Consider the following 24,610-nt stretch of genomic DNA (forward strand, 5'->3'; position numbering starts at 1 on the left):
GTTTAGTGGCATCTGGTGGTGAGTTTGCAGATTGCAGCCAGCTGAGTACCCCTCCCTCAGCCCTGCTTATCCAAGCTCATAGGAGAATGATTGATCTGCTTGATCTGTTCTGAGCTGCTGTAGAAAATGATGGTGCAGCATGGCAAAGTTTGAGAAAGAAGGCCTGCTCTCTATTTAGATATGAAGGGCTTATTTTAAGCTAACAAACACACAACCGATTGCAGGAGCAGGTGTTTATACGCTGATGAAGACAATTCCAACTGTTTTGGATGTTTGCCTGCTGCAAACGAAGGATCATTTAAAAACCTTATCTGATGATGACTCCAGATCAAACATTTGCAACTCCGCCATCCTCAGAGTCATGTTGCTAGCATGGCTACAGCTTTCTGATGCTAGTTTTCAGCCTAAAAGTTGTGGTAAAAAGTCCAAGAGGCACGCAAAACTGCACAGAATATAAGCCAGATATACCGTTACGTACTTTAACCACCCAGACTGGTTACACTATTGTAGCCCATCAGCACCAGCCAACCACCACAGATACTCACATCTAGCTACTATAGCAATTTACTAACAGCATGCAGTCCACTGATGGAGAGCTTCTCTAGTCTTTAGAAAGAGGCACAAACGGCAACTTTCAATGAGATCACACATGAATACACTTTGGTTTTTGTTTCCAATCTGCATTAAGAAGTAATTAGAAAATCTGTCTAAATTATTCCAAACCAGCTGCAGATGTATGAACAAACTGACCTCATATTTAGACTAGGCCAAAAAAAATAAGATATTTGTCTGGGTGAAATATCAGCTTTCAGATGTTCAGCTATTATGTTCAATACTTCACCTTGAAAGCAAAACTTGCGTGAGAAGATCCTTGTTTTTATGCTGTATAGGGAATATACTGAGCGTTACCACTCTCTGGTCACTCCCTGATCAGTGGGACTCTGCTAAACCCCCCACAGTGCAGCTAATCATGACTAGCAGCACAGGTAAGAGTGCAGGTATTTGGCAGTCAAGGTGTGTAATTTCCTCTTTTCCGTTGCTCCAGTGCTTGTTCCTGCATGGAGCTGCAGCGGGAAACCCCAGATCCCCAAGAGAGAGCACACTCTGCTCACCTGCAACAGTGCTGCCAGGTGTCAACTTGTGAAACTGCAATAAAAATGCATATTTTCCACGCTGGTAATACATGAGTAAGTACGTCTATAAATGGCTTGAGTGCTGATTGGTTTGTTCATTCTTAGTTTATTTTTGCATTTATAGATTTGTCCTGGGGTGGTAAATTTGGAACATTGTGCAATAAGGTGCCTGTCATCTCTTATCACACTCCCTCTGTTTGCTGTTCATTATAGCACAGCTCCTGTAAATTCAGCCATGCACATTTGAGAATATTTAGGGCTTTCTCCATCGTGGCAAATCGTGGCTTTAGACGCCGCAGTCCCCAGCAGCAGCAGAGGTGGAATTCTTACATCAGGGAGATAAGGACAGACTGCTCTATTTGTCAGTGCATGGGGGCCCCTTAAGGTCCCGGAGAATCTGATGTCCACACACTCTTTCTCCTGCTCTCTGACATTTTCTCAGCGGTATGAGGTTACATGCGATGAAAAAGACATCAACATCATCAGGCCTGCTGAGCGAACAAAACGGCCCCCTTTTTTTGGGGAGGGAGGGGGGACATCGAGACACAATGCCAGACGTTCCCCAACAGTTGCCCCCGAAGCCCAAGTTATCTCTAAATGAGAACGGACAGGAGCGAGTATTTTTAGATGACCTATGTATCAGTGGCTATTTTTATCAGCGGCTTCTGTTTGGTACGCTGACCTGTGACCTGGTAGGTTCTTGCTGAATTTTTAGAAAGGGGGCAAAGAGCACAACGTGTTGTGAAGTGCATCCCTTGGATTACAAGCGTTGCAGGGTGGGAGTTTGTAGCCTGCGGTGGCTGCAGGCTAGTAGGGTCACAGCCCACCCATGGGGGAGGGAAGACAGGGTCACAAAGGCGAAAGAGGATGCATGTTCCCAGACAAGTAGAGAGCTCCAGAGCTCAAACACAAAACACAGGAGGACACAGGCAGCAACGCTTTGATTCTTAATACTTTCGTGCAAAAGTTTAAAAATCGTCTTCACTGGTTTAAAAGTTTGAGCTTCATGCGATAAGTGCGGCAGACCAGTTTCGTGTGAGACCACGCTGACAATTAACTGCTCTTTGAATATCTCTAAGCAGCGCGGCAAAGATTACAATTTGGACGGCGCAAGCAAAAAGAATAACAATGTGCTCTCTGCCGTGCTTGATTGCAGCGGGGTCCCTCAGGAAGAAAAGGTTATAGGATCTCTGAAAAGACGCTCATTGTTCATCATCTCCAGGAAAATGACTTTGTAAAATTGGGAGGAAGAAAGGCAAGCCACTGGACCAATGTGATAGCAGTCCCTGAAAGTGGAGAGCACTGATGCATGAGTGAAAAGCGCCTTATGTCAAATATAATTGCCCTGCCCTGAAAAACAAGCTAGCAATGTCTGATTTGATTCCCTCCTGTTTGGATCAAGTTACTTCCTGTCTGCTTTAAGCATGTTCGACGTGACAATGAAGCTCCCAGATGTTCGGCTTTTGTGCATCAGAGAGCGGACGTTAATTGTTTCTTTTTAAATAGTTTGAAGTACTCGACGATATGCCTTCAGGTAATGGAGAATTGTTATATTTGGGGAAATATGTTTGTTCACCCATTGTGCACAAAGCTACAGCCAGGAGCTTGTTAACAGAGCTCTGCACAAATGTGCATCAGTAACACAATATGTTTATCATGATTATAGGGTGAAATTTCCAAATTAAGTGAAGAAGTGTTAGTTCTGCTGGTAAATCTTCCCAAGAAGACCCTTCAAACTGTTTGTAGCTTTTGTGTTACCCTAACTCCTGCCTGGTATTTGGGACAATGTGTGGGAGTGACATCAATGTTCCCATCAAACTGTCATTGGTAAGATATTCAACTGAATCCCTAAATGTTGACTTTAGGAAAACATATTAAAAATGTCTAAACCTTTTTTTTTTTTTTAAACTACTAATTTGTGAATTAATCACTCAAAGCTGGGCTCACGCGGATCAGCCACAACATTAAAACCACTGAAAGGAGAATTAAATTACATTGACCATCTTGTGATAATACAATGTTCTGCTGGGAAAGTCTTGGACCTGGATGTTAGTACCACCCACCTAGACCGGACCAAGCACCCCCACCCCCTAGCAGTGACACTCCCCATCCCCACCAGGATGCAGCCGGTTAAGGAAGAACTCAAAAAAAAAAAAGGGTGTTGACCTGGCCTTCAAATTTACTAGATCCCAAACTGATTAAGTATCTGTGGGATGATCCACAGAGGCCCCTCCCCTCAACTCATAGGACCCACAGGACACCATAAGAAGGCCCATGTCCATTCTCTGATCAGGCACAAGGGAGACCTACACAATATTAGGAATGTGGTCATAATGTTATGCCTGATTGGTGTATGTTTGATTGAAAGGAGTCTGTTAATACAATGTTAAATGTTGACATTAAATTATATAACACAAACATCTAACAGGCTTTAAATGCTTTATTTTAACTTATATAGTAGTATAGTTTTGTTACATTTTCTTGAAACAAATGATGAGAGCAGCACATAATCTGATGCGGCGACGCGCATTAAAAATGAGAAGTTTACCTGGTAACAACGTTTGTCACTTTTCCTTTGATTCTGTGTCACCAAGAATTACTCAGTAAGATGTGTGACGATATCTCCAGTGAATGCCGTTACACAGTGTGGTGGCGCTCGATTAAAACTTCATGTACGATGCACAGATTGTTGCAATGCTGTTGTTTTTCACGTTGCTTATGGAAATTGCCCCAAATGACAGCAAAAACCAATCCATTCCCTTCCAAATTCCAACCTCTACGCTGCAAGAGCGCGCTGTTGAATCAGGGTGAAAGAGGTGTGTGTGTCTCCCAGCGTGCCATGCCTCCATCCTGCTTTGGTCTGCTCTCCTGAGTCGCTGGCTCCGTGCTGAGATGTCTGCAGTGGCCCTTCTCCCGGCTTTTCTCTCGGCCGTTGCTGCCGTCCTGGAAGCGCGTCCAGCTGTCCCATCATTCTGTCAGCGCCGCTGTCTCCCTCAGCCCCAGATTAAAAACGCCAAAGGGGCCGCCAGGAAAAGTGGCTCGCCCTCGTCTCTCAGGACTTATGTCAAAAATGTTTCAGTCCTCAGGTAATTTGCTACAGTCTGGGATCCTTTCACTATTTACTTCAAAGAACCCTGCAAAAAGAGGGAAAGAGAGAGAAATGAAAGGGAGGAAAAATGATATTTAGTTGTGGGTAGTGATAGATCTACATTCTTGAGTATTGACATGCGATATGAGTGAGGAGTCCTCCTCCTCCAGGGATGCTGACTGAGTCTGCAGCAGACAGCCCTTATTTATCTGACTGATAAAAAGCAGTGGACTCTCCACCAAATTAGAGTTTACTCAAACAAATTGACTCAACTCCTAAAGAATTCAGTCACTCCTACGCAAACAGAGAGCACACCAGACACCAGACGGCTAGAGTCAAGGCTGGAAACTCACCCACAGGTAAAACAGTTCTTCATTTGAGTTTTTCCACATTTGACTAATTTTAGGGCACAAATTAACATGCGCAAAACTACAGTTAATCTGGGAGCCGGTTAAAGCGTCTGAACGAGTCTGTGAAAGTCGCACCAGCGCTCTGTATTTAAACGATGGCCTGTTCTGCCCTCTGTGTAAGATAATCCTCTACTATTGGACTCACACACGAGCCAGTTAACACAGATGGAATGAGGAAGAGAAGGCGGAAAATTTCTGTGGAATTGCATCTCGACTTTGCCAAGTGCAAAGTGATTTTTGACTCATTAACCATTAAAAGAATCAAAAAATACTGAAACAAAACATACATTTCCTGTTCACTTCAATCTTTGGGCAGAATTTGCACAAGATGAGAGAAAAGGTTTAGGACAAAATCAAGTTTCATGAGACTTTTTGAGGTATTCTTTTACATATTTTTAGACTAACTCTATAAAAAGAAACAAAACTAAGAAAATATGACAAGGATGGCCAGGGTGCATTCAAGGGCAGGAGTCTTCAACAGGCCAAGGACCCTGAAACTGATGGAGAGATTAAGTAGGGACCCCCTACCTACTATATGTGTTCTATATTAAACTCTGCCTAGTGCTAGTTATAAATATACACTAATATTATCATTTTGCATTTAATGTTAAGCTATTCAAATAATGTACAGGTTCAAATATTCTTTTTTTTTCTTTACTTCAAAAATGTGCAACAGTAGGGTGGCCATGGAACTGCCTAAACATAAACATACCTGACATAAACATACATACATACATGGGATTTCACCTGGGGACTGAATATGCTCTTTTTATAATAAATTAAAAGCTATATAAAAAATGTCGAATCAACCAAAGATTTTGCGACCTCCCCTGCAGTACCTCCCTGATCACCTCACTCATTTTCAACCACTCCAAACTATTGTGAAATGCTTGCAAACCTGTCCACGACGACGCGCCAAGAATTAGTGAACCAGAACAAATAAATGGCATTTGTCACGCTCAGCCCAGAAAAAACTTGAGCCGCAGATTTCCTGTTTTCTCGGTGTCTCTTTCAGGGACAGTCGTTGATAAGCACCTGTGCACCAGAGCCGCCGAGCTCCGTGCCAGCAAATCGTTCACGCCGTATAGAGTATATATACTTTCAAGGTGTGCAAGTGTGCACATGTGCGATGGAAGCGTTTGACACCGGTCCCGTCTCAGCGTTTGGATTTTCAAAATGAAGCCAATGTGAAGGAATTCATGGATTCCCAGCAGGCCGTGACGAACCCGTCACATCTCCACGGCACAACATCTCCCTCCAAAACCAGGAATGCATACTGGCAAAGTGTGATTAAAGAGGGTAACAGGATCAGCTCTAATCAGCTTGTCCCGAGAAAATGCCAGAGAGTTTTCAGCCATTGTCAGGCCACTCCAAGAGGTGATTCCTCTCCCCATTAATTATGTGCCGTGCCGCAGCGTTCGTCCTATCCGGCGTGAACGACCTTCTCTGCTTTCATGCAGAAGGATCAAAACACGCAGACAGACAGTGAGGAGAGTCAAGCTGGCTGTGATGGACCTGCCCTCTCATTTCTCTGACAAAGAACAATGGCCACCTCATAGCTAATGGAACGGGAGAAACTTTCTTCAGTGGCAATGAAAAAAAAAAACAAAAAAACAAAAAAAACAACTAACGATTATCCATGGACATGTTCCATCATGTGTTAAAAATCTGTTTTCCCAAGCCAAATCCCGTGAAGCCTCCCCTGTTGAAAATATTCAGAGCTTGGAAGAGAGATTTAATCATCAGATAAAGAGAGATCTGAGCACCGAGAGACAAAAGGGGAGAAGAAGGATGATCGTGAATGTTGGGCTTATCGCTGATGGAATAGCTCAATGACATCCCCTATTTAGCCCAAATGACAGCCCTCTTTTATTATGCTCGTTAAGAGGTCAGGGAAGGAAGAGAGATCCCATGTAACGCCGTGCAACTGTGCGCTGTGCCAATGCTGCCCTCTGTTGGTCACATGCATCAACGTCAGTTAATGTGTCCAGTTCAAGCTTAGTGTGATGTTTTAAAGCAGAGGGCTTCAACGCTTTCAGGGTGTGATATGCAGCCTCGTGATTGGCTCAGCAGCAATAGGGGAGGGGCCTCTAGTGGTCTAGTGTGGCGCTCTGTGTGAAATGTAGCGCTGAATGAGTGAAGGGCTGAACTAAAATGTGTTGCATTCATGTTTATTTGTATTTTTTAAAAATTAAATTTATAGGGGAAAATTAAAAAAATGTCTAAGCAACCAAAGAGTTGGGGACTCCGTTGCAGTACCTCCACAGACCCCCTAGAGGGCGTATATTTTAAAACGATAACAGCTTGGAAATTACAACTTCAGAATTTCATTCATGCTCGACATGGATGAACTTTGTAAAAGTTCACTGTTGGTGAACTATGGTATGTTCATACATTATTATCTTTGTCACTTCATCAAACACCACGGAAAATCACCTAATTTATCATTTTATGCACGTTATATTATGCACAAATCCTTTCGTGTAAAACCACTTTTTTTTTTTTTTTTTTTAACGCAGATTCATATTTTCCATCAGACGCATGTTATTGGTTAGGAGTAAACATGGTTGGGATGGCTCACAGTTAGTCAATAAAACTGTCATTAGTGAAAGTAAAACTCACCAATAATAAGATGGAGAGGATGATCGTGATGTGCTAAAACACATGCACATTCTCCACAGCGTAAGATGATTTTTTTTTCTCACAATTTCAAACAAATTGCAGCAACTGTTGCGTCTGAGTCAGACTGCATCCCACTGGGGATGGCTGCTGCCATCAAAGAGTGTCATTGCTATGGGGTGGGGGTCCCTGGTCTGGTCTTGTCTAAGTAACATCCACATGAATGAATGCCAGGTCCAAAAGTTTCCCAGCAGAACAGTGAATTGTGACAAGGTTCTCGATGTTATTTACTTCTCCTGTCAGTGGTTTTAATGTTGTGGCTGATCTGTGCACTGACAGGCTCTGTTTTTCTACATTACAGCACAACGGTCACATTAATCGATTAATAATGACGCCATTTCAAGTAGCTGGTCCGGGAGGCTGGTGTACTGAAACCAGTCATTGGCAAAGAGTCATTGTTTTGGATGTTATTAGTTTTGGACCTGTTCTTAATCTGCTGTGACAAGACAAATTGGATTTCAGTGGATCAGTCTTGCAATAAAACTGCAAACAAGCCCCAGATAGAAACTACCACCACCCCAGATGGGAGTTGTGTTGATTTCTGTGTTTAAAGTTCTGCTGAAAATGCAGTTTTACTTTTATAAATGCACAAATCCAATAAGTGATTTACACTTCTCTTCACCTCTTCACCTGCAGCTGTAGACAAATATTCAAGCCGAGACTGTACGAGATTCATGATTTATTTAGAAGAGAAAAATTAAATATAGACAATTATAATAATATATACACTGTACATTCTCTCATGAAGAGTTTTTGGTCCTCTCCACAGTTGCACTCAGTTCCCACTAGGCGGCTCCGCTATGAGTTCATCAGTCCCTGCTCCTCATCAAGACCAAGGCCTCCACATGGCCAAGGAAGAGTTTGACCCCTCCCTATGTGCAAGGTGTGGGGGTGGTCTCAGTGTGGTGGGGGCAGAAGGAGGGGGAGGAGGAGGGGCGTGGAGGCTGGAGGGAGGAAGCGTGGGTGAGAAGCTGAAGAAGGAGGTGTTGGAAGATGGAGGTGACAGGCTCGGGGGGAAGGAGAAGTGGCAGGAAAACGACGGGAAAGGAGGAGAGGTGGCGTACGTGGAGAAGGAAGGAGAGAACCAGGGCGAGGAAGGGGGGGACAGATAGTCGTGGCAAGGCGTGGAGCAGGAGAGGGGCTGAAAGGGGGAATGTGAGGGGAAGAGCAGCCTGGGAGACTCCTCTTTGCCTTCAGACGTGCACGTGGCGTCCACGGAGGCTGCGTCAGGCGTCGTTTTCTGGCTGAAGTCTGGAGGCGACTGCCGGTTCTCAGTGTGGCGTTTAAGGCCCTCTATCAGGCTGGTTCTCTGCGCAGGGGTTATCTTGTGCATGTAGCTGCTCAGCTGGGCCACACACTGCTGAAAACCAGCACTCTCAATACTCATGAGAGGAGGAGGAGGAGGAGGAGCGCCAGACTCCGAGTGTCCGAGCATCATCAGTGGAGTCTTCATTCCACCAACATTAGTGTCTGCAATGAGTAGTAAACAAAAAAAAGACACAAAGCAGAAATGAAACATGCAGCAGAAACCATCACATAAATCACAGTAACTGTGAACGTCCTCTGACTAACCTTTGTTGAGTTTCCTCCCATCTGTCCACTGTTTGAGGTATTCCACAGCCAAGTCCAAAATCTCTGCTTTCTCTATTTTAGGATTCTGCAGTCGCTGTTGACGACCACAGTCGAGAAGAAGGAGACAAATACATTTCATCACTGTGGTCGTGATTTATTTATTTTATTTATAGTTTTTTGCAGCCGTGTCAACATGTGATCGATTTGACGTGACTCACCGGATCAGACGTGGAATTCAGCAACAGGCTTCTCAGTTCAGCCAGACTCTGATTTATTCGATCCCTCCTCTTCTTCTCCACGACTGGCTTCAGGATCTGGAAGGAAGTTGCAAAGTGATGTAATGAATATGTACAATAGAAACTAAATGAATTAATTTCAAATCAGGCAGTGCCCCGAACCAATGACTTGGGAGTGTCAGATTATTTCTCAGGTAAATTAATACAGGCTCAGTATTTAAAAATTAAATTTTGTAATAAGGCATGATCTTTGCTACAAATATTAAAAACTTAATAAATAAATAATAAACTCAATGAATTATGCAGCTGCTCTTTTCTCTAGAAGGTCAAATTATCCTCTGTACAAGTCTGCTTTTGAAGAGCTAACACTTTTTCCTCAACATGGCAACCAACTCACCTTCCTGTAGCAGATAACTCCAAATTAATCATGTTAATGCACATTATGCACCTATTAATCCTTTGCATACTATACCTTTATTTACTTCAGTGTCTGGTTATTGTACATTTGTTCAAATACTTCTTTTTTTTTTTTTTTTTTTTTTTTACTTATATTTTATATTCTCATACTTTTATATATCTTTCTTTTTACTTGTGGTTCTCGAGGGTGTTTTTTTTTTTTTTTTATGTCAGACTAAGCTGCTGTGACCAAGCATTTTCCCTTGTGGATCAGTACAGTGTGTCTGTCCATGTCTAAAAACTTGGCAACTCAACAGTTAAACGAGAGTTTAGAGTTAAAGCATAACTAACGTCGACTAAAAATGGTTAAAACCGTACATCTGTCTCTGACGGACGTGATTAGATAGATACTTCATTTACCTCAATTAGAACAATTTGATTAATTATTTGATTATTTGGAAAGCATCAATAAATTCAAAGACCGATCGTTCTTACCCTTTTTCTAGTCCTTCCATCCTGCTCCGGACTTTGGTTCTGTAGTTTCCTGGTCATGCTGCAGAGTTTGGTCCTAATGTCCCGACGGGAGGATGCGCAAGTTTAAAAAGCCTCGCGCGGCCTGCGGGTGCCTTTAAGTGGAGCTCGTGTCGCCTCTGATTGGCTGGCAGGTGTGAGCGACGACACCGATCGGAGAATAGGTTTATGGTCGAACTCTGCGGCCACTTTATTAGGGACACTAGTGGAAAACTGATGCATTAAATAATGTTCGGTTTCTGTTGAAGCAGAAAGTTGGTGATTTAAATGGATGATCATTGTTCAGGATGTAAATTGTGGTGCTGCTAAACTGGACTGAATTAAACAAACAAAAAGTGTTTTTTTAAACATGTGTCAGCACCACACAATACAATTCAATAGTTCTACAAACCACAGACTCTAAAATGAAAACACAGCTCAATCATCTGGTCTCCATGAAGTCAAGATTTGGTTCAGTTTATCTGCAGCCACTAGTCTGTTGTGTTTCATGCGGTTTTATCATTAGCGAAATAAAAATGTTGTTTCACTCTGTAACAATGGCACATCAAGGGGCTTCAGGTGAAATCTTGAAATTGTAACTGAGTTAACTCCAAGATAACTCTGCTTATCACCTATTAATACGTTTAAGGAAATTTTGAATATTAAGACTGTAAAGCATCAGTCATGATTTGATTTGATTAGTGAATGTAAACAGTGAAGCTGCTGAAGTGAGGCTGTGGGAAAGATCGTTTCTCCTCGTGGGAACAGAAATGAAGTGAGAAAGTCAGCAGCTATGAGGACTTTTTATGACGTGTGAGACATCAGCACTTTGCATTAAGTGACAAAAAAATGACCAAATGAGACGTTTGCCCGAAATAACAAACGTTAACTACAAATGCAAAATACTCAGTTATGCGCATATAAATCTATATATATATAGGCCTGTACTGTCTGTACGGTATAAGGTCAAAGTGGATCAATACTAAATGAAGACTAAATTGATTTATTATAGCTGCATGGTAGCTGAGTCGTTTGGGGCAAAGGGGAGAAGATCGTGTGCTGATGTGATGAAGTGTGAGGATGATGATTACACCCGAGTGTTAAGTGTGCGCTGCTCCGTGGCCTCAGGTCAGCTTCATACCTGATGTTTGTGCTTCACACGAGCTCTCTGTTAAAACCCCAGCCAGATGTCGTCTTTTTTTTTTTTTTTTTTCAGCTGACACACACGAGGAGTCGGGATATTAGAAGTGTACGGTCCGTTTCTCTGCAGACAAAAGACGCGTTTTAAACCAATTAGTTTCCAGCGCAGGTTTCAGAGGGGGGACATTATAAGGCTTATTTATGGGGCGGATCCACGTGGCTTAAATCCTATACACATTCATACACGCACACAGACACAATTTTTGTGGGGACCTTCCTTTGATACAAGGCACTGCCCAGCTTATCATCCCAACCTCAACCCTGAGCCAGAGTTCACCCCCCAAACCAGGCTTATAGCAGGTTGCAACCACGAAACGACAAAACGCAGTATTCCACGAAAAAATATAATGCCACAACAACTTGATAGAAAAGAAAGAAAGAAAGAAAAAAGAAAGAAAGAAAGAAAGAAAGAAAGAAAGAAAGAAAGAAAGAAAGAAAGAAAGAAAGTGGGACTTCGAGACTTTGGAGATATTACATGTTCAATAGAATAGAATAGAATAGAATAGAATAGAATAGAATAGAATAGAATAGAATAGAATAGAATAGAAAAATAATTCGAGTGTCCAATAGTTTGTACCCAAACACACACAGGCATCAAAATACCATAGCATCAACACCAACCTAAGTAATAGGGGTAGTAGTAAGAACTGTGTAGATGGAAGACTGGTAATACGTATATAAGACTGTATTAACATACATGCCTGTACAAAGGAGCGACAACTGTGCAAAAAATGTGTCTGAGTAGTGGTGGTTACCAACTATGTACAATTAACATTTTTACAATGGGACACATAAACAGTCTGATGACTACTGGGACAAATGGCCTCTTGAACGTCTTAGTCCTGCAGCGTAATGAGAAACGTTTGACTTAAATGTAACTTGTGCGTCCTCGCTATGTCCTGTCCGCGCTGCTATACTTCAGAAAAGTATCTTCTGCAGTGACTTTCCTTCCAGACTGCCATGGCAACCATCGGTGAACTCTGATCCTCCACTAATCGCCCCCTCTTTGATTTTAAACGGAAGTATCAGCGCTTCTGAAAAGCCACTTAATCTCTGCGGGATCCCCGTGATCCGATCATCCCCGTGTTATCTCCACTCTTTAGCCTATTATGGGGATCAGGGGGGGACATAAATGCAGTGCGCAGAAAGCCACCCCCCAAAAAAACTTAACGGTCTATTTACATCTATAACTTCCCTCCTCGCCATTTGAAATGGTGGAATCTGAGGTAAAGAAAATACGTGAACTTTAAACACCAAGCTGGTGTTACAGAGAGTGTCCAGTATTGGGGAGGTTGCACCGCACCCCCCACTAAAGATAAACACAAACTACTTCACACGGGCGTTTAGTTTAGGTGTGAAGTGGGCAATTTGGCTCTGCAGCACCAGAGAGGGGTTGTTGATACGCTGCTGCATCAGTTTGAAATTTCAGAATTAAACTGGTAAAAGGTTGGAAAAAAAATACAGTGAAAATGGACTTTTAGGAGGCAGAATGGAGGTCATGTAAAAACTATTAATGAATTAATACAAATGTAGAATGTAGAACACGACACTGCAAGATACAGAAAAAAAGTAAATACGACTTCAACTCAACTGTGTCTGACTGCAACAGACTGAAACTAACTCCACAACTTGAAAGAACTCTTTTTTTTCCTCATCCAAAACCTTGAAATCACCATTCAGCCATTTTATTAACAAAGTCTAAATGTTGGGAGACATTCTGACAAACACTTTGTAGGACTGGAAGCAGATCGAAAATGACTATATGCAAATTAAAGCCGAGTGAGATAAATTCATGCCGCTCTCCCCAATGTGGAGGTCGTGCGCTTCTGAGTGCTTGGTGGGTGTGTCCGGCAGGGGTGTGGCTGTGTGCAGGGAAATCAACAAATTGCAACGAGGACGCAAACACGCGCCATTCATTCATTTTGGTTTCACGGTCAGGGACGCACGGACTATCAGCATGAAGGCTTTATCTACACCACCGTCTCCCAGACACAGGACTAAGAGAGGGGTAAGTTTCTGAGCAAGAAGTAAAACAAGTATATATAATGTAATTTATGGCTTGTCGTCTAAATCTATGAACATTTACTTTTCATTCCTAAGGTGACCAAACCTGTGATGGAGAAACGCAGACGGGAGCGCATCAACCACAGTTTGGAGACATTACGCGTTCTGATGCTGGAGAGCACCCACAATCAGGTAAGTTTACGCGCCATGGTTCAAATGTTCATCCAGGTCGCTTCTTCGATTTTGAACTGGGAAAAAAAGTTTTGATTTTACATATTTGGTGATTTATTTGTTTGTTTTCTCACATTTTCTCGATATAGAAACTAAAGAATCCAAAGGTGGAGAAGGCGGAAATTCTGGAGAGTGTGGTCGAGTTTCTGAAGATAGGGAAGGACAAGGGTGACAAGGCTATGAAGAGGGTGCTGTCCAGGGAGCAGAGGCCGACCTGTTCCCGCGAACACAACTACCACGAGGGCATGAGATCGTGCCTGCTGAGGGTCAGCCACTTCATAGCCAGCAAAAGCCAAGAGCTGGAGGAAACCGGCAGGAGCACCGCTCAGGCTTCGTTTACGCATCCCGAGTCCCAAACGCTCCCTCCTTCTCCCGGGTACATTCACAAGTCGCTGCTGTACGTTCCCGGTGACTCCGCTGCTCTGTCCCCTCAGCGCCTGCCCCACCATCATCACCAGCTCTCTCATCTGTACCTCACCCAGAAGACTGGCATCCACGGTGACACCAACCAGCTGCTCTCCTCCACAGCGGTCTCCACGCACATCACCGACCCAGTGTGGAGGCCCTGGCCTCAGTGACAGACACTTTGAGACAAATTTTTATTTTTGATACTGTAGATGGCAACACGCTGTGTAAATATGTATTTTATTGTACAGTCTTGATTCTTTTGTACAGTGAAGACATTTAATATCACACCCCAGATGACTTTCTCTTGTTCTTTACGTACGAGACTCGTCTGTGCGCAAAAATATCTCGAGTTCTATCAAAAAAATGAAAACAACATTTGTTTTCTTTGGTAGAAATGGCATCACCGGACTGCGTGTGAAGATCTGCCGACTATGTTACAACATAGTGCATTTTTTGTCTCTTCTTTCTTACTAACGAAACCAGTTACGTTCTTTGTAACACTGTATTCTCCACTAATGTGGAGTTTTTATTTAGAGCTTTGTCAGTTTTATGCGTGTATATCTGCCAAAGGTTTCTGACTATTTTTATTTTTTTGTGTTGCTGTTATTTTTTTTTACAGCAATGTATTTGATGCTACTGGGACGCGTGCGTAAAATCCATTTTACGCGAACGAATTTCTCTGCTTTGACTATTACGTGGGGAGACTGATGTTTTTTTTTGTTTTTTTTTCTCTGACGCGAATTTGAGACATGATATAAGAATATTGTTTCGTAATTGTGCTTGATAAGTTCTCTGCCCCCTCCATTCTCAATAAAAGCACAATTTCCTGACTGTTCCAGATCATCGGAGTGGCTTGTTTGTCGTGTGAATAGCTTGTACTTTGGCACTTGCACAGAACAGGCAAGCATCTACAGACCAGTTAGCACATACTTTATGAGGGCTGTACGACAGTTATTACATCTATTGAGATGTTGATAGGAAGCCTGATGTTTCTATGATCTGTGGTTGTTTAAATGTAAAAAGCAAACGATTGTGGTCATTCGCACACTGTCCAAGATCCAGACTGCTCCAGGTGTCTGCATCCAATCTACAAAATCTATCTGCAGTTAATAAGTGCACAAACACAGAACATTCCAGGCTGCTCAGTTCAAAGATGAATCTGAACTAGGCTTTAAGGATACTGAAACAGGTTTTGATGACATTTTCCAACATCCAGACTCTTAACAATGTGTTATACTATAGGATGTTCCCCTCTATAAATAGGAATATATATAGAAACTGTACTTTACCTCAAACTTAAGCAGTCCAGAGTAAGCTCCCCTTAAACAAAAAGAAACATTGGGCAGAACCAACACGACGCTTCTGATGGAAAGACGAGAAGACATGAAAAAAGACAAATTCATCTTCAGTAATACAAAGGTTGCGACAATATGCCCCTTAGTTCGTTAGGTTAGTTCTGTCTGCAACTTAAAACTAGACATAGGCTACACTACCGGACACACGTGTTAGAACATTAGAATATTTCTTTCGTCCTTTTCTATTGATATATATGCAGTTAATGTTTCATTTAACCCTGAAATAAAAACATAGACCAAATAAACAACTCAAGTTAAAAAATGGAATCAATGTGCAACACAAAATATATTCTAAACCTACTCAAAGTAACCATCTTTGGCTGATTTAACATGTGAATGCGCCTGTGACAATATTTTCCAGAGAATTCTTCCCTATTTTGTCGCAGAAGTTCCGAGAAATGTGTAGCACTGGTATGGTGCTTTCTTCTGTCCAGTTCATCACAAAACAGCTCCATGGGGTTAAAGTCTAGAGCCTGGGCCACGGTCCACTCCATGTTTTCAAGCTTTCAGTCTAGTTTTTATCCCGAGGTAGTTCCAGTATAGCTTGGACTGATGTTTTGGGTCATTATCTTGCTGTAGGATGAAGTCCTGACCAACTATACCAGAGAATACTGCGTGCTGTTATAAAACTTTTGGCCGACTAGTGTAGGCTCAGGTAAAAACTGGTACTGGACATCACGTGCTTAGTTGCACCCTTTGAGAATGGTGTCTGACATATTTCTTCATAAACTGATACTTTCGACATCTTCCTGCCGTTCGTTCCCCATCTTCTAACACTGATTTAATAGACCGTGGAAGTCTACAAGCTTTCATAGATTCGATAAAGTCGTCTGAGTGTTGGAGATGTGGACAGTATGCTAATGGCCACTGTCGTACGTGCGCTTGTTTACATTTTAAAAGCCTCCTGGATGAAATGGTGTTAATCGTCGTCAAGGTAGCACTCCCAGTATCTCTTGAAGTCAACACACATAAGCTACAGGCCCCTTTGCATCACAAATTCTCATCAGAGTCCGCGTCAGTCCTGTAATGCAGGTTTTCATTTAGTACAGCGGAATGCAATAAATACTAATAATTGTGCAACAATTCATTATAGAAAACTCCCAAAACTCGTGTCACCACCTTGCTTCCCCTTGGGTCGGTTTCACCATAGTTTCATTTCTTCAAAGCCAGACCGAAAACATCTTGTATGCGCAATCAAAGGAGGTGTTAGTCCCGCTGGGCTGATCACTGGACAGGATGCTCCTTTGTGCGCTTCTAAACTCTAACCCTGTGAAGAAAGGGCCACATAGGACTAAGTAAATCAATTAAACTTGGAATCAGATTAGGGTTTCATTAGAGGATCCATCTGTCTAAATCTAGATTAAACAGGTCCTGTGGAAGCTTTTATCGCCGAGGAGGGGACGTAATTGAAATGCGGACGTGTCTGATTAGTTTGCTTATTTAAGGTTTGGCGCATGCGTAAACACTGTATATCAGAGTGAGAGCAGAAGAAGCTCTAAGTTCTTTTTTTTTTTTTTTTTTTTTTTTCTTAAAGCAAATATTTAAAAGTGTGGCATCAGACACTGTTAAACACGCAAACTGGCAGCTGGTTGCAGGTGTTGGTTTTTACCACATCAGCACCAACACGATAAAAAGGCCTTTTGGCTTCATCAGCAAACCATTTGATCTCTGCATTTCCCAGAACGAGCCCCGACATCCATAAAACAGAAGATATTGTTCCTAGAACATGAAATATTATTATTAGTAATATCATGATTTAATTATACGACATCTGCGACATCGCATTTATTGCGTGTTCTTCTCAAAGAGAAAATCTGGGATTTATCGGTTGCAGTGCTATTGACGTGACGTTATTTATAAACTAATGGACCGAATAAGCTCCGTCCTTAGCTACTATTTTACTTTTACGTCAATATTATTTTAGTCGCTATCTCCTAAAACGCGAGAGAGCCATATGGGGCTACAAGTGGCCGCGTGTCGGCCAGCTTTACAGCCTGGGACTGGCTATTACAAAAACACCGCACCTCGAGGTGTTAATGGGTCTGCTGCCACCCACGCGCCGCGAGCAGGCTGCTCGTGCACCGGGACACCTTAGTGACGTCACATGAAGTCAAATTAATTCGCGACATTTATAAAAGTTTTCACAAAGCTCGTGGTCATGCTTCGACTGTTTTTTATCCCCTTTTTAGTAAAAGCGTGAATATTTGATAACAAAAACGCATAACACACAAAAAGCATTAGCATAGCATAGCATTTAACAATGTTGCTGTACCCGAGTCAAAATAAAGTTATCAGGCCAGCACTGTAGCTAAATGAAAAACGTACAACAAATGTAAATAGAAGATTTAAAGTTTGTTATCGAAAATGGTGGAAACTAGTGTAAAATTATCTTAATAATGGGAATATTTATTGATGATTAGTTCAGTTTTTCAGAATTTTTACACAAGTATAAAAGCCAATTATTTAAATTTTATCTTTAAAAGTTAAATTTGATTTAAATTTGTTTACAGTTGGCCCTAATCTTTTCCCCAGTGCTTGTACTCAGCAAACATTTAGTATTCATATGCAGGCTTCTCTGTGGGGTACCTTTAAGGTCTTACTAGATTTGTCATTTGAGAAAGTTTTAGACTATTCACGGAGGCCGAACCGTCCGCTGGTGGCTGACGGCAGGGAACTCATTTATAAGAACAATGCTGCACCGCTGAGCTTTGTTCACTGCTGAGAACTGTGGGGCGGGTCAACATCTGCTCTGGTGGCCACCGGCCTGCCCTGGTAATTAAAGCAAATGTTCAATACACAGTACCCTTATGTGTGTTACATCTTAGTGTAATTTTAAATCTAAATCTCATTCAAAACAATAACGAAAAAGGAACTGTTTAATTTAATGAAAAACATGTTTATTAGTAACAAGAGAAAACTCACAGTAATATCACTGCAAATTAATGACAAGGTACAAGCAGAATTTCCTCAGACTCAGTGTTGTAGGGTGACATCCCGTTCTAACCCTCTCTACGGTGTTTGTGTGTGTAGCATGCGTGAGGCCGGATCGCTTGGTCAGACTTTGCCGACGCCCTGAGCTTTCTGAAGCTCCTGCTGTAAACTGCACAAGACTTCTCGATGTTGATCGGACTTCTTCTCCATGTCTTTCAAGAGCGTCTCATACCTTTGACTGTGAAAGGACAGAAAAAAAAAACAAAAAAAAAAACAGGGAGATAAGAGAGAGACAAGAACAGTGACAGGAAACAAGGACCTGATGCATTTAATCACATATTTTGAAAAGTAAGCGTTTGCAGAGGAGATGTTTCTTTCGTTCTGTAACGTGTCTCCGGCACAAAAAACCTCCACAGCGCTGAAAATTAGCATTTGTGCTACGTCTGGCACATTTACACTGATGGCTACTTAACATATAATAATAATAATTCTTATTATATTTTAAGTACCCATTACTTGACTGGTTATTGCAGTTGTATTGGTGAATACCAGTGGAACTATTTCTGTCTCCAGCTGAGTGAAGTCAAAGACAGAACTTGACACAACATCAAATCTCTACTGCCCTCTATCTGTTAGTGAGTGTAACAGAGATAAAAACGACCCCACCATCAACACTGGAGCTCTTCATTACTTAAGGAGTTGTGTAAGTAACTACTACTACTACTACTACTACTAATAATAATAATAATAATAATAATAATAACAACAACAACAACAATAAATACAGCTATTAGGAAGGATATCAATACAATTATAGTACATTGCATTTAAAATAAGTACAGATGAATTAGAAATGTAGTATGTAATTGGAAGTGAATGGTAAACTTTGATTTAAGTCTACCAGCATCGTGTTATGCAGAACTAACCTGGTATTAGTGTCAAACAATAGTTAGAAATGTAGTCTACTCTTGCCACTGCCATGAAAAAGGCTGAACAAAGAACTGATTTCACACTGTGTTTGTTCTCCTCCTCGAGTCAAGTTTTCATCCAATCAGCATTTGACATTAAATATACTGTCACCATCCTGGGATGGTGTGCAGACATATTGTTGTAGTTCCTGTGGTGGTTTAAAAAGTGCCATAATACTAGTAATATTAGAGCCAAGTGAAGAAATGCCAACGCTGTACCACAAATAAGCCTTTCAAAGGAGGGACTACAGAGAGGAAACACATGGCACAGCAGTAAAGTTGTCTATAATATAATATAATATAATATAATATAATATAATATAATATAATACAGTATAATATAATAATAGCAGAAAAAGGATATTTTGCTATTGATTAATACTGTTGGTGTCACATAGCTGACAAGACACTTTCAGGACACACCTGTCCACTGACAGTCATTACTGTCAGACCCCCTGAACCGGTTAAGCACCATCCTTAAACTTACCTGGACTCTCTGAGTCTGTTGCTTTGAGCGTGTATCAGCGCAGAAAATGATGTCTGTCATCCAAAACCTTGGTGTTATATTTGACGAGGGTATGTCCATTAATTTGCACATGAGGCAAGTAACCAGGAGCCCGTCTCAGAGTGATGCTGATAAACTAGTTCATGCATTTGTGTGTCCCCATCCTGGTTGGATGACTGTAATTCATTACGGCGTGGCTGTCTAAATGGCTCTTTAAAAAGCCTCCGATCGATTCAAAATGCCGCAGCAAGAGCAGCGGCAGGAATTAGCAAGAGAGATCACATTACTCCAGGTTTAGCTTCACTTCACTGGCTCCCTTTAAAATCTAGAATTTAATTTATAATCCTCCTCCTAACATACAAGGCCCTTGACTGCCAATCTCCATTGTATCAATTGTACCATATCATCCCAACAGATCACTACTTGTGGTTCCTAGAATTTCAAATAGTAGAAAGGGAGGTAGAGGCTTCAGCTATCGGGATCCTCGACTCTCTGGAACCAAGCTCCTGTCCTCTAATTTCTTATATAATTTCTTTTCCATTACTAGTCCTGCAATTCTGCTGTGCACTCTTCCTCTTTCCTCCCTATCACAGACAAATGATGGAAAAGCTCGACTTACATTTCCCCGTTGATGTATTCCAGCCTCTTTGCAACCGTGGCTTTGGCCTCATCTGGGTCTTGCTTCACTAATACAGGACCAATGAGTTTATAAACTGTATTAGAGCTGTCCAGCAGATCGAGCTCCTGCAAAGACGAGAAAGGCCACATCTCTTAGCACACAACACTACACATCCCCACATACACGCATAACCTACATCAGCTGAGACTGTGAGAGAGAAATTGGCTAATTTACCTCTTTGACAATGTTGTTTTCTGTCAGCTGCGTCTCCAGCTTCTGTCTGGCTGACATGCTCTTGGTAACATCTGGAAAACAAACAGCCATTAGTTAATGAGATATTGATTACACCTTTTATTGTTATAAAAATGCAGCGAATGTATCGCTACCGTCATAAATTATGGTATAAATGTGCATAAAATGTCAAGAACTGCATGGCTAGCTGTCCTAATATGGTCAGTTAGCTTGACACAACATGGCACATGCACCCAACAAACACCCACCTTTCTGGAGCACAGTATACTTTTCTAATTCCAGTTCAAATTTCTTTTGAATGGTCTCTGCCATGACTGTGTTTCGCTCCGAAACGTCCACCAAAGGGAGAAAAATGTATCAAACAACGAGAAGCCGAATGTGGTATGACATGAAAGCGCTGCGTTAGCTAACAGGAAGAGGTAGCGGCTCGAGCGGATGTTAGCAGTGGTGGACCGATCGATCCGACACCGATACCTATAGGTATCAGCATCAGATCGATACTTACTCGGTAAAGCCGATATTTAATTTGCAACAACCGTACCCAAACACTGTATTTTTTAATAATATTTCATCTCATCTCTTCTTTCACTACCAGTTATCCTCAGAATTTATTTAAGCGCTACTTAAGAGCTTTGTACAATTTTTCCTATTTTTTTCCTTTTATTTTTCATTCTTATTTAAGTGCTTTGTCTTGTACCATTGAATGACCACAGTCAAATTACTTGTGTGTGCACATATACTTGGCCAATAAAGCTCATTCTGATTCTGACTATGCTATACTTTTTGATATTGTTGTACTGCTCATCTTGTTATATCTCGTTTTGTTTTTGACCTGTGTTTTTTGACCATAATCATGAAAACTAATTAAAAACAAAATCATTCAAGCATCATGGTGACGTTTTTGAATTTTCATCCAAATGTGTGTATTGACTACGCATTCATGAATGGCATTGAATATCGGAAACGTATCGGTATTGGCAATACTGGCCCCCATATTAACATGCCATCGGATCGATACCAAATTGAGCAGTATCGCCACTTCTATCTTATCGCCCTCCCCTTCGCCTGAAAGTAGGAGTTCGAACAAATAAAACAAAACTGAAATAAATTGATGAATAAAGCAATAAATCAAATTTGTGGTACGAATACTTGTTCACAATTTATAATAATTGTATTTATTTATTTCATTTTGGGATTTTTTTTGACGCTGTCTTGGTTGCGACCATACAACCCTGCTTTACGACTCTGCTTTACGGCCCTTCACACAGTTCCTCCTAGTCGCCTAGCATCAAGATGGCCTCGTCGTTCTGGAAAGGTGTTGTCGGCGTCGGACTTTTTGCCTTAGCTCATGCGGCTTTCTCAGCGGCACAGCGTAAGTTTCGGTGCAAAGATGAGAGCCACGCACCTCCACATATTTGTTTATTCTTTCTTGGCTCCTTTTCTTTCTTTTTTTTTTTAGCACCGTGCTGGTCGATAAAACAGCCGGTTGGGCCTACCTGCTCATTAGCTAGCTAGATGCTAGGGCGGCGTAGATATGAATTAGTCGCTGGTTTGAAACCCTTAAATCATCATCTGTCGTGCAGTGTTAAAATAACAATGTATGTGTTGGATGGTATTTTCTCTGACTAGCACAAAGGAAAGTTTTAAAGACCTTTTGAGATCTATCCATCTACGCTTAATACCCCTGCCGTAGTGTAGCGGTGCTCATTTTATTGCTGTGGCTAAAATGAATTTCTCCCTTCAGATCGATCATACATGCGACTCACAGAGAAGGAACATGAGACTCTACCAATTGATGTGAGTGGCTTTTTTTTTTATTTTTAATTTATGCCTTCATTTTACAATGCGTGTCAAAGTGTCATGTATTCATCCCAGTCCTTGTGTCTTGTTTCAGATTGTATTGCAGACCTTGTTGTCGTTCGTGATGACCTGTTATGGTATTGTCCACATTGCTGGAGAATTCAAAGACATGGATGCTTCCTCGGAGCTGAAAAACAAGTAAGCTGATTTTTTTTTTCCCCTGAGTGCATTTCTCTTCCCTCGGCGTTGGGGGTTGTTTGTGTCACAGTACCACAGAGGAAGAGCCCAGATCATTCATAGTAACGTAACTGTGAATCAGTCCCCTACAGACACAAAAAATCAACCTCCCTGAGGTCATGTTGTTTTGTGGCCGGCGCTATGTTGTGCAGTCCACATGCCAATTTGCATTATGACAAAGCATAAAGTACCAGCCTATTAAAATGCTGATAACTCGGTGCATGGAGTAAACAGTGTGTTGAGTGACATGCACACAGTAACGAGGCATATAAAGACCTTTTAAGGCTTTGTTTTGGGTTTAATCATGCCAAACTATGTACCTTAATCTTTGTGGTTCTTTTAAATAATTTATGAATCTACTCCACTGTGAGTCAAGGTAGTGAAATTATTATTTTTTTAAATATATGCACCGATGGTGTGTTTGTTGATTGACAATAAAGGAAATCTAAGTCTTATTCTAGTTTTACAGATGATTTTTTGACTCACTATTACAATATCAATAAAAATACCGATGTTCTTGATAAAATTTAAATTTTTTCTTGTTTTCCGATAACAATCCGGTGTGACTGGCAGTTATGCTATTAGGCTGACGATATATATAATAGGTCAAATTGGTTGAAAACAAATAGTTTTGACCACTGCTGTTACACTGCTGCAACAAACAATTATTTGGTCAGTGATTATATTTTTCCAGTAACTGTTCAGTATGTTGTCAAATGTTTTTGTGCCATTTAGAAAGTAAAAAACTGTTTTACAAGGCGTTTTACATACTCCTGCTTAGGTTGCAGGTATGGAGTTCGTTGTAATTGGTTACCAATTAACTTGGTTGCAAGTTACACATTTGATGAGTACTGACGCCTATAATCAGAGGATGTCGCCTTTTTTTATTTCATGATTTCGTTTTGAAAAGTTCCTCCACATTAAAAGTGTGGAAGTGGATCTTTGTATCAATTTGTGCAAGGATTTTAGTACTGAAATGGTATTTACATTTTTATTTGTGACTGTATAGGGAAGTGTTACATTGTGTAGAGTCTAGGAATTTTTGTGGAGTTGCTTCATAATCGTTTCTTCTTTTACCTTTTTTTCCGCAGAACTTTTGATACACTGAGGAACCACCCATCCTTTTACCTTTTCAACCACCGGGGTCGAGTGCTATTCCGCTCTCCAGAGGAGGAGCCCTCCTCTGCACGCAACCAGCAAGCTCTTCCCAACCCCATACGGTTACGCAAGCTGGAGCATTTGCACTGAGACTGGCCTTTCCTGCCTGAAACGTAGTCATCGTCAGATAAGATTGGTTTCCGTTAGAGAGAAGGGGGGGGAACGAGAATTCCTCTGATTTAATTTTTATTTGTAAATAACCTAAAACTGTCCAAATCATGCATCTCTGTCCATACAGTGGTTACCACCATATTCAACACTGACTGTGCCAACCCTTCAGTTTTCAAGCAGATTTGTTTGTATATACAGTGTGTAATTGCTTTGGAGTCTTAAGATACTGGGTCATCTGCCCCCTTCCATCCCCTCTGAACTCAACTTGGATGTCGCTGTCCTTTTCTAAATCGTTTTGAACGAGGGGCAGCACAGAGCCTGTTACTGTTTTATTGCAACCACACATCAGTCTTCACCAGGTGTTGGGAGGGAAAAAAATTGTGTTGACTGAAAAGAGATATATGGTATGAACAGAGGACTCTTATTTCCTTGATGATTTCCTGGAACCCTAAAGGCTTTGTACATCCTGTATGCGAGAGAGAACATTTGGTTTTTGTGCCGCAGGAAATCAGCTCAAGGTGAGAGCAGGAAACATTAGACAGCCATTCTAATGATACTGTGAACACTAACGTGAAGTAGAAAGTAATGGTACATTCATTTGGGTGTTTATTTTTCCTTTACGTTTTGTTAAGATTCAACAGATTGTTTTTAATTTAATAAAAGGCATACTGATTTTACAAAGTGTCAGGTTTTGTTTTTATTCGCCCTTTTAGCTCACGGTCTCTGAGAAAACCGACGAGACTGTTAAAGCTGGAAGCATCAGCCCTTTGCTGTGATGACAATATTGCCAATTAATTAAGAAGCAGA

The 24,610-nt window shown here is 41.4% G+C and overlaps 4 protein-coding genes across 4 annotated transcripts; 2 read left to right on the forward strand and 2 right to left on the reverse strand.

The window, feature by feature from the left end:
• Positions 1 to 8,136: 8,136 nt before the first annotated feature.
• her11 (hairy-related 11) lies at positions 8,137 to 10,122 on the reverse strand. Its single transcript, XM_047585879.1, has 4 exons — positions 10,010 to 10,122; positions 9,101 to 9,196; positions 8,889 to 8,976; positions 8,137 to 8,738 (listed from the first exon to the last, which is right to left on the reverse strand). The coding sequence occupies exons 1-4, from the start codon at positions 10,064 to 10,066 to the stop codon at positions 8,137 to 8,139; spliced, it is 843 nt and encodes a 280-aa protein (XP_047441835.1). The 5' UTR covers positions 10,067 to 10,122.
• Positions 10,123 to 13,165: 3,043 nt separating this feature from the next.
• On the forward strand, positions 13,166 to 14,748 carry her5 (hairy-related 5). The gene is made up of 3 exons (XM_047585555.1): positions 13,166 to 13,232; positions 13,325 to 13,420; positions 13,549 to 14,748. Exons 1-3 carry the CDS (start codon positions 13,182 to 13,184, stop codon positions 14,035 to 14,037), a joined length of 636 nt encoding a protein of 211 aa, XP_047441511.1. The 5' UTR covers positions 13,166 to 13,181; the 3' UTR covers positions 14,038 to 14,748.
• Positions 14,749 to 18,102: 3,354 nt separating this feature from the next.
• On the reverse strand, positions 18,103 to 20,923 carry pfdn6 (prefoldin subunit 6). The gene is made up of 4 exons (XM_047585230.1): positions 20,746 to 20,923; positions 20,480 to 20,550; positions 20,246 to 20,370; positions 18,103 to 18,391 (listed from the first exon to the last, which is right to left on the reverse strand). Exons 1-4 carry the CDS (start codon positions 20,807 to 20,809, stop codon positions 18,277 to 18,279), a joined length of 375 nt encoding a protein of 124 aa, XP_047441186.1. The 5' UTR covers positions 20,810 to 20,923; the 3' UTR covers positions 18,103 to 18,276.
• Positions 20,924 to 21,714: 791 nt separating this feature from the next.
• On the forward strand, positions 21,715 to 24,480 carry mmgt1 (membrane magnesium transporter 1). Its single transcript, XM_047584931.1, has 4 exons — positions 21,715 to 21,869; positions 22,242 to 22,294; positions 22,392 to 22,495; positions 23,626 to 24,480. The coding sequence occupies exons 1-4, from the start codon at positions 21,791 to 21,793 to the stop codon at positions 23,780 to 23,782; spliced, it is 393 nt and encodes a 130-aa protein (XP_047440887.1). The 5' UTR covers positions 21,715 to 21,790; the 3' UTR covers positions 23,783 to 24,480.
• The last annotated feature ends 130 nt before the right edge of the window (positions 24,481 to 24,610 follow it).

Source organism: Mugil cephalus, chromosome 5 (genome assembly GCF_022458985.1).
Source record: "Mugil cephalus isolate CIBA_MC_2020 chromosome 5, CIBA_Mcephalus_1.1, whole genome shotgun sequence".
In the NCBI taxonomy this organism is placed as follows: Eukaryota; Metazoa; Chordata; class Actinopteri; order Mugiliformes; family Mugilidae; genus Mugil; species Mugil cephalus.

Coding starts and splice junctions, on each gene's coding strand:
- her11 (XM_047585879.1), bottom strand. CDS start 10,066: ATGACCAGGAAACTACAGAACCAAAGTCCGGAGCAGGATGGAAGGACT. Junction 9,197..10,009: donor ATGGAAGGACTAGAAAAAGG/GTAAGAACGATC, acceptor ACTTCCTTCCAG/ATCCTGAAGCCAGTCGTGGA. Junction 8,977..9,100: donor TGAATTCCACGTCTGATCCG/GTGAGTCACGTC, acceptor GGTCGTCAACAG/CGACTGCAGAATCCTAAAAT.
- her5 (XM_047585555.1), top strand. CDS start 13,182: ATGAAGGCTTTATCTACACCACCGTCTCCCAGACACAGGACTAAGAGA. Junction 13,233..13,324: donor GACACAGGACTAAGAGAGGG/GTAAGTTTCTGA, acceptor TTCATTCCTAAG/GTGACCAAACCTGTGATGGA. Junction 13,421..13,548: donor TGGAGAGCACCCACAATCAG/GTAAGTTTACGC, acceptor TTCTCGATATAG/AAACTAAAGAATCCAAAGGT.
- pfdn6 (XM_047585230.1), bottom strand. CDS start 20,809: ATGGCAGAGACCATTCAAAAGAAATTTGAACTGGAATTAGAAAAGTAT. Junction 20,551..20,745: donor GTATACTGTGCTCCAGAAAG/GTGGGTGTTTGT, acceptor TTTGTTTTCCAG/ATGTTACCAAGAGCATGTCA. Junction 20,371..20,479: donor AAAACAACATTGTCAAAGAG/GTAAATTAGCCA, acceptor TCGTCTTTGCAG/GAGCTCGATCTGCTGGACAG.
- mmgt1 (XM_047584931.1), top strand. CDS start 21,791: ATGGCCTCGTCGTTCTGGAAAGGTGTTGTCGGCGTCGGACTTTTTGCC. Junction 21,870..22,241: donor GGCTTTCTCAGCGGCACAGC/GTAAGTTTCGGT, acceptor TTCTCCCTTCAG/ATCGATCATACATGCGACTC. Junction 22,295..22,391: donor ATGAGACTCTACCAATTGAT/GTGAGTGGCTTT, acceptor GTCTTGTTTCAG/ATTGTATTGCAGACCTTGTT.